The sequence below is a fragment of the Grus americana genome, chromosome 15, assembly GCF_028858705.1.
Source record: "Grus americana isolate bGruAme1 chromosome 15, bGruAme1.mat, whole genome shotgun sequence".
Lineage (NCBI taxonomy): Eukaryota > Metazoa > Chordata > Aves > Gruiformes > Gruidae > Grus > Grus americana.
Genome location: NC_072866.1, coordinates 17,963,181 through 17,976,231, shown reverse-complemented (window position 1 = coordinate 17,976,231; position 13,051 = coordinate 17,963,181). Strand labels below are relative to the sequence as shown.

Below are 13,051 nucleotides of genomic sequence, written 5' to 3'. Positions count from 1 at the left end.
CATGGCTTTGAAATTTGCCAAGGCTGTTAACTGGGGGATACTTACAGTTAGATTCCAAAATTGTTAGAACTTTTAAAACTTTATTTTTAAAGTGTTGACACATCTCAAGACTACCTGATGCTCCAGTAGCGCTTTTCCACTTTTGAACAAACTTAATGAGGGATTCTAAAACCTCATTACTTTGAGGCTGGACTGAGCATTTAATATTAAACTGCAACCTCATCTGATGGGTGGAAGTACCAGGAGAGAGACTCTTAGCACTTCTGTTACTCACTTGATTACCATTTCTGTAAATGCAGTTAATGTTGCCTTGCCTGTAAAGGGAGGCTAAATCATTTTGAATTCATTATCTACATGATACAATTAAGGATATTGCTAACCTGTAAGAGGTTTTTATTTGGGTATAAAATCCTCGCATTCTGGAGCAAACATGCTGATAGGAAAATGTAAGGCATAAATCTACCCAAATGGCTGCACTTTGGGTAGAAAAGCTGCAAGTACATTCTATTTGAATAGTCCTCAGATTGCATCTCAGTGCTTTCATTTCATCTCTGTTCTACATTTTATAGTCCCATTTTTACTGCTATTGAGTACAGCTAAATCTAGATGAAGGAAGGAAAAAAAGATAACGTGGCTTTGTTTGAAATAAATACTATTTGCTGATTCACTGATGTAATAAACTTTTTAAAATGACCATTTTGAATACTTCCTTTTGTGAAAACGTGGTGTGCTGCTTTGAAGATGAAAGAAAGAAAGGAACTGTGTGACTACAACAGTTGAAGGGGGGAAAAAAGGAACTAAAGTTGGATTGAAGCTCTGGGAGCTGTGGGAGCGCTGCTAGCGTGACCAGGATAACTTGCGTGCGATGCTGGCGGAGTCATCCTGGTCCTGGCGCGGCTGTCACTGTCAGCATGTTTCTGCGGAAAGGTGGGATTTGGGGGGTCCCCTCGGTATTGATGGTATGTGCAGCGTGGTACGATGAGGATCACATCCGTGCGCCCTCGTCACTGGCCAAAGTTTGTAGTGTAGATGTGGCTTAAGTGTATAGTCATGGCGTAACTTATAAAAACATACATTATAATTCTATAAGACCTTGTATGTCTTTGAACTGAAAGCCTTGCTACATGAAACGATAATTAAATGTAAAAAACCCAATCTGAATGTGCAGCAGTACTAATTACTTTGCAACAGGAAAATAATGACTTGTTCCTGCGAGTTAGAAGCGAGGCACGTGCACAGGAGGACCAGGCACGCCGATCGGCTGCCCACCGTCACCATTGGTCCCTGCTGGGACCGGCCCCGCTGCCTCCGTCACCTTTGCAGACAACTGGCGGGGTGGCCCCGGTTCCAGAGAGGCTTACTGGCAGTAAATTGTGCTCCTGAACAGCTGGCTGTAACAGTGTTGTAAGAACTGTGGCTGCGCTAAGGAGGTTTATCCGCGGGGATATTTGCTGTCGTGACTTTTATGCCCCCTACAGATTTTTTTTTCAGCGGCATAAAAGCACAGTGAAAATTGCTCAGTGAAGAACCTCTGGTTCAGACTACTTATGGCACCAGTCCACACATTAAAAACTATGTTCATTATGAGAAATGTGGTTTTATAATTGTTTATGACTGAAGATTCCCTCAGAAAAAGAAGATTGTTTCAATGTCCCAGGTATTTGATTCTGTATTACTCTGACTTTTCAGTTCTTAATGCAGCCTGTTTAAATGATGATGTTAAAGTAGATGAAATGTATTCCAGCCAAGACTGTTTTCTTCCTGAACTGATACTTAAAGGCTCTTACTAATTCTGCTGGTTTTGTATACCCTATAGAGGATTTAGTAAAGAAAAATATACCAACAAAACTGGAGTTACTACCGAAGATTTTATATTGTGAACCTGTTTCTTTCCTTGTGTTTATTTTGATGCACTATAAACCTGACAAAATATTTCTTTTCCTCTGAAGAAATGCTGGAAAGGAGTCTAGTCTTAATATAAAATGGAAATTTATGCTAACAAACCCAAAATCTAGTGTGTGTATATGTAACTTGTAATAATACATATCTTTTCATTGGCTTTCCTTCCCAAAAAGTCTCCACTTCCAACACAACTGGATTTTTCTACATCTCCCCTCAGTTACGCACACCTAAAAAAGTCCATGTAGTTCTGAACAAGAGTCATACGAGCCAGACAGACAAAGTGTTGGATGAAAACGGGTCCCTGGGGCTGGGTTCCTCTCGCCCATTAAGCCTGTAGAACTGCTGATGGGCAGAGGGTTAGAAGAGGAACCTTTGCCGTTGTGTCCCAGACAGACACCTCTGTTCTAAGTAGCGTCCACTGAGCGAGTGACTTGCACTGTGGGCATCCGTCTGTCTGGTGGTTCATTAGATTACAGCTACAGGCTTACCCTAGGATGGCAAAGGAGCGCAGTCCAAAGAAAACTAGTGCTTGAACTCCAGATCTAGCAGGGAGATTCTCTGCTGAGATCTCCCTTGTTAAGGGACTCCTGGTTAACTTCTGCATGCTCTTTGTGCTCAGTTGGTTGCAAGGAGGACACTTACGTGGACAGCTGGCAGCCGATCACCTGGGGGAACAAAGCCTGCTGCTGGAAATTTCGGGATGCACACTAAGGGAGTAATCTTAAACCTCAAAGTCCTGCTTACAGCAGAAACAATTGCTGCTTGTACATCCCTTCTGCTAGGAGAAAGTATAAAATTAGGATATATAGAAACATCCTCTTAAATAAGTAATGAGGTAGAATGGCTTGCAATTATGTCATTTTAAATCTTAGCATTTAAATAAGTGTGACAAATGGCTTAGGGAAAAAAGATGTACTTCCCTGTCAGAAAAGTTAAATTGAGGGCCACAGTAGAATGTTTAAAAGAGTACAGCAATAACACCGATGAAAGTAACAAACCTAATTTCCCTTCTAAGAGTAACCATTAATTTGTGAAGTCACTAAATTAAAAGCACACTCTTTATAGTTTATATTAATTGCATGCTATATTAAGCTGAATTATTTCTTATCCAGAGGTTAACTTATTTTTCCAAGACGGCTCTATTGGCTATTTCTCTTTTCAAGAGAAAATGATCACACTAAGTCAGCTAAACTGCATCCAGTAAAATTTAGTCATGTCACACTCACAATGTGCAGAAAAAAAATGTACTTGGACGAGACTGATATGTGAAAAATGTGAATTTGAGTCGCTAATAATCATCCCTTCAGTTTTATCCTATTAATGCTATGCTGACCCAGTACAGTCAGGCTTCACACAGACTGCTCAATCCCATCGTACAAGACTAGCCTGGCATACTTTCAGAGAGATGTCTCGGTCGTCTGACTTATGTTTTAATACGTCACACTGATATGTTGATGCTTTATTAAAACATGGCTGCTCTAAAATATGCAAAAGCCTATGCAGAGACAGGAGCAAGGCTAATACAATTATCAGATTATGAAGCACCACAGCTAGTATCATATGCATAAGTTCTACCAGTGCTGGAAAGATTTTAATGAGTCTGCCCTACTTGGCACGCGTTGCCAGCCTTTCAGTAATTTCTCTAATCAACGCTCATACGGCTACATGGCAACAAAGGATAGCTTTTCTTTTTCTCAGTTTCATTTATTTTGTTCATTTGTACAAATCACACAACAGAAAATTAAACTTCCATTTTCCAGGATTTTTTTTCACCCATTAATATCAGTATATGACCATGTCAATAATCCCCAAGTCTGGGGAAGTCTCGAGCCATCAACTATTCCACTGTTGCTCCATGAACGCTACCGGCAGAATGAAAACATAAATCATTACGTAAAGCAGCTTGTCAGCAGACTAGGGTATTCTAATTCCTTTCTCTTTGTACCGGCACACTGACAGAGCAACAAATTTTGTCAGGAGACATGTGATGAGAAGGAATAAAGCCATGACTAGAAAGCCAAAGAGCAGGGAAAAAAAATCTAGAGAAGAGCGAGCGACCAAGACTCCTCCTTTCACGTGTCTTTAGCCCCTGGTTACGCAGAGCTACGTTACTCAGGTAGCAGCTCACCTGGGCGACGGATGCAGACAGCCCAAAGCTGCCAGGGCACACACAGCACCGTGAGAATGAGCCCAGAATAGTTCCAGGCTGGACTAGATCTCAAAACAATGCACTTACCCAGCGGGGAACTGGATGGAATAAGCACCCCACATTGGAGCTACTTCCACGGAGTTGGTCAATGCAGTTCTAAACTGAAACGGAGACGCAGCAGCTCTGCCTTTGCTGTTCACACAGAAGGAAGAAATGGGCTGGCACGTGATGATCAGTGGTAGCCTCGACTGCAGTGAGCCAGAAATAGTGGAGTTCAGGGTGCTGAGAGGCGTGCGAGGAAGATGAGTAGCGAAGCACAGCCCCTGGCCTTCAGGAGAGAGGCTTTGGTTTGGGCAGGGGACCGGTAGGCAGGATGCCGTGGGAGGCAGCTCTGAAGGGCCAAGGAGCTCAGGAAAGCTGGCAGCCGGTCTTTAAGGACAACCTCCTCCAGGCATAAAAACAGTCCGCCCGATACCCGGGAAAATGAGTATCAGGAGACTGGCTTGGCTAAACAGGGAACCTATGACAGCACCCCAGTGCAAAACAACAGCAATACGGGAGGTAAAATCCGTGACAGGCCGCAAAGCAGGAACCTACAAACTGCTCGGGCATGTAGGGACTGCCTTGGGAGAATAAAAGCTCACCTACAGCTGAAACGGGCCAGGATGTCAAGGGCAACGAGAAGAGCTTCTACCGCCACAGTAGTAGCAAAAGGCCAAAGGAGGACACGCGGGATGGTTGCTGAGGGGGACAAGCGATTTTGGGTCCAGCCGGACTGACCGAAAGGTGCTGAGAGCTGGCTGAAGTCAGGGCAAGGCTCTGTCATCCCTGAGGGAGGGCCCCCGTGACTGGGGAAAACCAAACGTTCCCCCGCCTTCAGGAAACGCCGAGAGAAGGGTCCGGGAGCCACCGACCGGTCACGCTCCCCGGCCCCCCGGGAAATCACGGAACAACTCCCCTGGGAACACCAGCGCCCCGCGCGCCCCCACCGGCCCTGAGGGCAGCACCGCGCGCACGGCCGCCTCACGCACCGCCCCGCTCCGAGCCACGCCCCCCGCGCGCCGCGCGGGACGCCACACCCCGGGGTGGAGCGCGAGGGGCGGGGCGGAAGGGCCGGAAGCCCCGCCCCCCTCTCGGCCGCGCACCGCCCCGCGCGCACCCGCTCGCGGACGTGCTCGCCGTGCCCCGGAAGGCGGCGTGTGCGCAGGCGCGGCGGCTGCACGTGGTGCCGGCGGAGCCATGGAGCCGCAGCGACTGGACCGCGCGCAGGTACCGCGGGGCGGGAGCGGGAGCGGGAGCGGGGCCGGGCCGGGCCGGGCTCGGCTGGGCTCTAACTGCGGCCGCTGCCGTTGCAGGTGAAGAAGGCGGTGGAGGCGCTCCAGGCTTTCGCCAGAAGCAAGGCCAAGGGCGACGCGCTGCTCCTGAACGAGAGCGAGAGCGTCCACCTGCTGGTGACGGTCTGGAAGGTCCCGCGGGCGGCGCAGGTCGTCAGGATGTAAGGAACCGGGCCCCGGCTGCTCGCGTCCCTTGGCTCGGAAGAGCCCCCGTGCCGGGAGCCGGAGCTGCCCGTCGGAACGCCGCTCTCCCCCGCGGCCCGTGTCAGCGGCGGCTCGGCTCCGCCCGCGGCGGGTGCGGGGGTCGCAAGGCGTGTGCCTTCCAGCCCTGGGGCTCAGGACGAGGAACGAACCTCCTCTTGTCCTGGCCCCCCGCCGGATCGTTAGGAAGATCCCCTTCCTCGTTCTCGTGATCCCCGAAGGTGGACCGCAGGTTTTCTTTTAAACTGCGGCTGTGCTATATTGAGGAAGTTTACATCTATTTACCGGGGCCCCGGTGCCACAGAGACGTGTCCGTTGACTGGACGCGGCCATGGCGTAAAGAGAGGAGCGTGGATGGTGGCGGTGAGCCCCCTCCTGCTCCCCCCGGGACCTGTGCGGTAACGGCTCCTGGCAGGACGGATGGATGCAGCCGTGTTTCTGACCGGAGCCATGGCATACGATTGTTTAACCTTTACCGTTCGGTGCACTTTAGGAAGCGTAGGTTCCACTGAGGACGCTTAGTAGTTAAGAACGAGCAGAATCTAGATACGTAGCTTCCCCCGAGTACTCGTTACAGGGTAGCGATCTCAGAGTCGCCCTAGTTCTGGAAGAAACTTCCTTCTCTCAGGCTGTCCATCTCATCTTCTCGTTGCAGACCACTGCCCCACGGCATCCGACCAGAAACGGCTGAGGTTTGCCTCTTCACAAAGGATGAACCAAATTTATCAGCGGAACAGACGGAAAATCTGTACAGGAAACTTCTAATGCAGAATGGGATCAGAAGTGTTAGCCAGGTAAGAGAGATGTGATGGTACAGTACGGTACTGTCATTTCTTTCCTCTGGTGCCAGTGAAAAGGGAAAGTAGTTGTTGTTTTCTGCTGTTTAATAGTCTAATCTCAGTGGTTCTGAGTTAATGATCTCTAGTTTTTCTGACTGTTCAAACTGTAGTTTTTCTAAACTTCAAAATTTACTCAGAGTAATTTCTTCAATTTGAACAGGCTCTTTAGCAACCAGATGTAATTGCTAGATGAATGCTCAATATTTAGTTTGAGTAAGCAACTGGAAAAACTCACAAGGCAAAAGAATATTTGAGTTCTTTGCAGCTGGATTGGATTGTTTACGCTACTAGCAATAAAACTAGAAAATAATTTTATCGTTGTATTTAACCTTGATTCAGATGTTACTGTGTACTCAAGTTCCGTTTGGTGATTAGCAGTTACTGTGCAAGAGATCCATATTGTTTGATTCTTAAATGGAAAATTTCTGTCGTCTCTTCCATTGATTGTCGTTGGCATTCTGCAGTAACGCACTGTGACAGACTATCGGTTATGCAAGTTAATTCTGTGCAGTTCTAAGAAGTATTCTAGGCTGTGTTTTCACTGACTAAACTGTTACTTGCACTGCAGATCATCTCATACAAAACTCTCAAAAAGGAGTATAAACTATTTGAAGCAAAGCGCCGCCTCCTGAACAGATTTGATCTCTTTCTGTCTGATGACCGAATTAGAAGGCTCTTGCCCTCACATCTAGGAAAACACTTTTATGAAAGGAAAAAGTAAGTCTTTAAATTCTGTATTTCCATTGCATTATCTTTTTTTAAGATTAGATTCTCCTTAGTAAAGTTTTGGGAGGTCGGGTTGGGCTTGGTTGGGTTGTTTTTTTTTTAATTTCCCCTCTTTCTTTTTTAGGGCGCCTTTATCTGTAAACCTGAAAGCCAAAAATCTTGCTAAGGAGCTACAAAAACATATCCAGGGGACTACCCTCCCAGTTACCAACAAAGGGTGCTGTTAGTAAGTATGAGTAGATTAATACTTCACTTGAAGGATGGTTGTACCTTAACTGTTGCAATTTTGAGTTATTTTTATTCCATTAATATGTGAATAAAAGAGGTTAAAGGTCACCATTCCAGTTAGGGGCCATTTCAAACCTGTATAAATAAATCGGTAGTTCTACTTACTAACAAGCTTTACTGTAAAGCTTTACTTTTTGTCTCTTTTTCCTCATACGCAAGGAATTTCTAGGCAACTGTGGCTGTCAAACAGCATATACAATCTTAGAAAAATATTACTGTTAAATTAGATAAAAACTACTTCCAAAATATTCTATTCTTGTACAACTTTTTTCATGATGCGTCTAAAAGGATCTAAATTAGTAATGTGCTTAGCAATAGAAGGCAGCGGTTGCATGTTCCTGTACAGAAAGGTTAATACGGGTGAGTCTCTTCTGACCGTTACTACAAAAGACTTCTTCAGTAGCCAGCCATCCTTTATGAAAGTTACGGTAATTGAAGATGAGCGGGCATTTCAATTTCTGGGTATGCCTAAGGACAAGTAACTGGAAGTATGTTTATTTGCCCACCTACAAATACTTCTCTTCGCTTCTTTCAGTACCGCACGCATAGGTCACACTGGAATGAAAGCTGATGAGATACTAGATAACATCATTGCAGCAGCTGAGGTGATTGCTAAGAAGTTACCAAAGGTACTGCTGATTCACTGCATCAAAGCCAAGTCAGCTCCTAATTCAGCCTTCTTATTTTTACATAATATACTGGTTCTGTTGTTGCAGAATTGGAAAAATGTAAAAATTCTTCACCTCAAAACACTGAAATCAGTTGCACTTCCAATTTTTACTGCAAATATCTCCAACTTGGATGAGCTTGACAGACAGCCATCTGTCAAAAAAAAGGAAGTAAAGGTAAAAAAAAATTCTTCAAACTTTCCATAAAACCAAATAGGAGCAACAAGTTCTTTGGCTTCCTTTTATGCAGTATGGTGTCTGGTTTGTTGGGTTTAAATGTTTTAGCAGTCGCTGCCAGGTGTTGATGGCTACAAATAGGTTATTGGGTGCTTCTGACTCTTGAGTGCTTCGAATACTCAGTAATCCTAAGGAAATCGTGGAAACTCCTTGATAGGTTGTAAAGCAAACTGGAAATCAGTACGGTAAATGTTTTTAGCCATAAACTGCAGGGAGCTGAGATTCATTCTTAGAACTTCTGCTTGTATTGTTTATTCATGTCTGCCTTCTGAAAATACTCACTAACGTGTTAACATGGATTCAGACTACGCATCCATTACTTGTTGGCTAGTCAGTGGCATTGAATAATTCACAAGCTTATACATTTGTATGTATGGGGGGGGGCTCACCTACTTTTTTTTTAAAAAAAAAAAGAAAATAGTTATTCTTTTGTACTGAGTTCTGCTTATTATGTTCTGTCTCGAATAAATTTGGAGAGTATATATTCAACTTACAGACTGTAATCAGACTGTAATCATGACATTATCGTTTATTTATGAGCTATTGATAATAAACTTCTGAAAGTAATGCATTCTTTCATATTTTACATATGGTAGACCAGTCTAGGTCCATTAAACAACAATATTTAATGTTGCTAGAACATCTTATTTTTAACCATATTAAAACAATTATTATACATTTAGAAATGTTATGGGGATTTGTCTGAGTTGTACTTCCAATTAATTCTAGAAGGGAAAGAACAAAAAACCGAAGAAGGCAGCTAAAAAACTGAATTCGAGTCAAGTCACCTTGACAACTGAAACTAATGCTGGTGCTGCTACCAAGGAGCTTGCGATAAAAGAAAAAGTAGTAGTCCAAGAACCAGGTGATGATGATGAAGAAATTCCACAACTGGTGCCTCTGCAAACAACCAGCTTAGCGGAGCTGAAGGTAATTGTATAATAATACTGAGAAACTCACATTTTAGTTAAAACTAAAGATTTTGAACTGTTTAAATTGTTCATGGCTCGTTAGGGAACAGCGTGTGTTTACACACTTCAAGTGAACTGGATTTTTTTGCAAATATGAAAGCAAGAGTTGAGTGTGTGGGGGGGGTGCCTTGGGCAGATGTTTTTTTGTGAAGCCAGTGGTTATTGTCCTTCTGTGTATTTTTCTGAATAGCAGCAATTTTGTCTAGGTCGAATAACAAGCCTGAAGTCAGAAGAAAGGGTAAATGATTGAGAAACAGCTTAATACTTAAGTAAATCATATTTTTTTTTAATTCAAAATTCCTTGTAAAATTAAATGTTAATGTATTTTAATGTATCACTTTCTGTCTGGAGTACAAAACCTGAGGAAAACAAAATAACAGTCTCTAGGATAGTAATATGCAGCATTAACAGTCAGGTAATATAAATTGAGAGCTAGCAGCTTGCATGAAACACTGTACAGACTTCTTGTTGCCACTATTGGAGATGATGCGGATCATGTCGTTAACATGTCTGCAAAACAACCAGACTGATAATACTCATTGTTTAACAAATATCTAGGAAAGATATTTGGATGAGTAAAACTAAGTCATAAATTTAAGTGTTATTGTTACGCTGCATTCATGATTGGAGCATGCCCTTAAACTCTAATGATGTACCTCTTCAGGGATGCCCAAACTAAAACTATGGTTATGTGCAGGCCCACCAAAAAAATTCATACAGCTTGCTTCAAGCTGCTTTTCTGTGCACTCTGCTGCTGAGAGCAGCCTTCTCTTTTGAGGGCCACTTGGGAACACGTGATGAGCTCTAGGGAATGCTTGGCCTAGCGCACAGGTAGGAGTGCAGTTGTGTGCGTACAGCTGGACTTCAAATGGAGCTGATCTCTGTTCGATCTGTTACGCCTGGCAACGTGGCGAGAAGAGGACTGTGGTCTAAAGCTCTGCCAGCACAGGTTGGTGACTTGCTTAGCCAAGAGGATCCTTGCATCTCTTAAATCTATTTACTTTCTTACTATTTTGTTATCTTTTTATGATTTAGTTCTGTGTTTAATCCTCCGTTTCCAGACTGAAATTTTGGGCTAGGGCACAGTTCAATTGATAGAAAGCATGTGTCATTTATAATGGCTTCCATTGATACTTCTTGAAAAACAGTAAAGATGTTCCTTAGGTGGAAAGGTAATTTTTTGTGTGTGTCTTAAATACAGAAAACGGAACCAAGTCCAGAAAAAGGTGACAAGCTGGGTGAGAAAACTAAAACACCCCTTGGTAAGAGAAAGAAGCAACCTCTAGCTCTGGAGACTCCAGAACCAAAACACAGAGTTACAGAAGAGCATGCAGGCTTGCAGACATCAGCAAAACAGAAAAAAGCCAAGCAGCTCGGTGTGCCAAAGGAAGCAATAAAAGAAAAAGAGATGAAAAAGACTCCCAAAAAGCCTGAAGCAAAGTCTTTTGCAACACCCAAAGCTGGCAAATCAATACAGTCAGCCAAGAAGTCTTCAAAAACGCCAAAGCAAACACCCAAGAAAGGGCGCAGGCCACAGTCAGCATGAACGCTGTCTGTTGTAACGCATTTTATATAGTCATTCAGTAGTGTCTTTTTATTAAACAAATGTAGCGATGAAGTAAAACACCTGCTTAAGAAAATCTTATCCTAAGAGCTTTTTTCACTGAGACCTGTAATGATTCATTTGCATTTCCTTCTAACTGACGAACTGGAACAAATAAACTCACGATCTTAATTGGCTTTATTTCTTACCTTTTATCTTTTCCTGGCCCAAACTAAAAGAACTCAAATTCTTTAAGTGTCAAACGGGCAGGGAGGGGACTATTGCAGAAAAACGCTGAGAAATACTGCAGAAGTGACATCTTCCTGAAGCATATCTTTGTATTGGAACAGCCAAGGGCTGAAGCAGGAAGCATGCATACCAAGCACGATAATCTATTTAACATGTGATTTAACATGTGATTTAACATGTGATTTAACATGTGATTTAACATGTGATTTAACATGTGATTTAACATGTGATTTAACATGTGATTTAACATGTGATTTAACATGTGATTTAACATGTGATTTAACATGTGATTTAACATGTGATTTAACATGTGATTTAACATGTGAAATAGCTGCTACTGTTTTTTCTTAAGTTGTTCAATATAAGGAAAACAGCATGACATCTATCAATCTTATTCCAGATATTTAAGTTGGCAGCCTGATAACAAGCCAATGTATTTTTTTAAGCTATTTTTACTTAGGATATTTGTGTATTTAAAAAAACAAAAACCCCAAAAAACATGGACAATTGGACAGTTTTACTATCGTTGTATGCTTTGACCATTTATACTTTACAGCATGAAGCAGAATCTCATTACCTTCACTTTTGGTCCTCATTTCTGCTACCAGAACAATTGAGGGTATGCTTGCATGCTTGTTGCAATACTCGTTTCTTCCATCTGAAAAACACCAAAGGCTGTATGAATTCAGGTGTGCCAGCTAAGTGAACCAGTCCCATAAAGGCATGTAAAACATACACTGCATAACTGAAAGGTGTTATATGTGTATATGTATATATATTTGAAATCTTACAGAATAACCAAATTGTTCCTTTCTGTATGATTACTTCACATCCTTCTCAGAGAGATTTGGCAGATTTGTGATGAAAAGTCTTTATTAACAATTATTTTACTCAAGTCCAAACAGAAATGTCATAAAGAGACAAGAACGTTAATCAACAGTATGTAACCAGCCTAATTTGCAGAATTCAAAAAAACCCTATCCCATCTCCTATTTAGGACATCCTATATCAATAGATTTGCTACCCAGAAAGTAATTGGATGCTAAATAAGTGGTAAAAGAAACACTAAAGAATATGAAAAGATTCTGCTTGGTCCATAGTGTCAGCTTTCTGTAACCCACAACCTCTTGTTCTCATCTACCCTGAAGAAACAAATCTTGGCCAAAAAAGCAAGTCTGAATCAATGATCCCTGTTAGATCCATGCTAATGAAAAGATCCAATCTTGTCCAAAAATAATCCTATCACTTTCTAGTCTGGGCTACAAAATATTACTTCACTTTGGTAACAGCGAATTAAGAGAGTGACACAGAACTCACCTTCTTTCTGGAAATGTGTCTTTTTAGGTGATCATTCATGTTAAAATATTTCTTAATTTGTAATGTGCAGAAAATTATGAAATTAAGATTGTAACTTCTGTATGAGTGTTTGACAGTGAACTGTGCTAGCCTGTAGGTGTGGAAAAACATCCTTCACACTGAAAATATTAACAGCTGCTGCCTTGAAATTCTGCAGCACCCTGAGCCAACCTGTGTTGGGACTGCAGCAGCTGGTCTTGCCTTTTCTTTGGTTGCAGCACTGGAGTTCATACAGCTAGGTAAGACGTGTAAAGCCTCTGACCGATACAGCTACAGACTAACCCACTGGGGGAAAAAAAAAATATATGAAATACATATTCTGTATAGTTGAATTTGTTCCTTTTATGTGGCAGGGTATCCAGGATTCTGACAGTTAAATAAGATGTAACACTACTGATGTGGATTTTATTCTTCCTATGAGTTAGTCATTTATTTAGAATGAACACACAGGGGAGCCTACAGCCAAATGTAGCTCTTGCATCTGGGACTCGGGATCATTAAGAGACACGTACCAGGTCATTAACTGACACCAGGGTGAACTGAAATACGTATCCTGCCTTTTACATAACTGTTTTACTTGCTGGATTT

At 42.6% G+C, this 13,051-nt stretch overlaps 1 protein-coding gene across 1 annotated transcript; it reads left to right on the top strand.

Moving 5' to 3' along the window:
* Positions 1 to 5,174: 5,174 nt before the first annotated feature.
* On the top strand, positions 5,175 to 11,055 carry RSL1D1 (ribosomal L1 domain containing 1). Its single transcript, XM_054842623.1, has 9 exons — positions 5,175 to 5,320; positions 5,407 to 5,546; positions 6,242 to 6,380; positions 6,994 to 7,142; positions 7,276 to 7,377; positions 7,975 to 8,068; positions 8,156 to 8,284; positions 9,074 to 9,274; positions 10,517 to 11,055. The coding sequence occupies exons 1-9, from the start codon at positions 5,291 to 5,293 to the stop codon at positions 10,859 to 10,861; spliced, it is 1,329 nt and encodes a 442-aa protein (XP_054698598.1). The 5' UTR covers positions 5,175 to 5,290; the 3' UTR covers positions 10,862 to 11,055.
* The last annotated feature ends 1,996 nt before the right edge of the window (positions 11,056 to 13,051 follow it).

Bases quoted from the DNA above. Each gene is read 5' to 3' on its own strand.
- RSL1D1 (XM_054842623.1), top strand. From the start codon at position 5,291: ATGGAGCCGCAGCGACTGGACCGCGCGCAG. The intron at 5,547-6,241 runs GTAAGGAACCGG...TTCTCGTTGCAG, and splicing joins GCGGCGCAGGTCGTCAGGAT to ACCACTGCCCCACGGCATCC. The intron at 8,069-8,155 runs GTACTGCTGATT...CTGTTGTTGCAG, and splicing joins TTGCTAAGAAGTTACCAAAG to AATTGGAAAAATGTAAAAAT.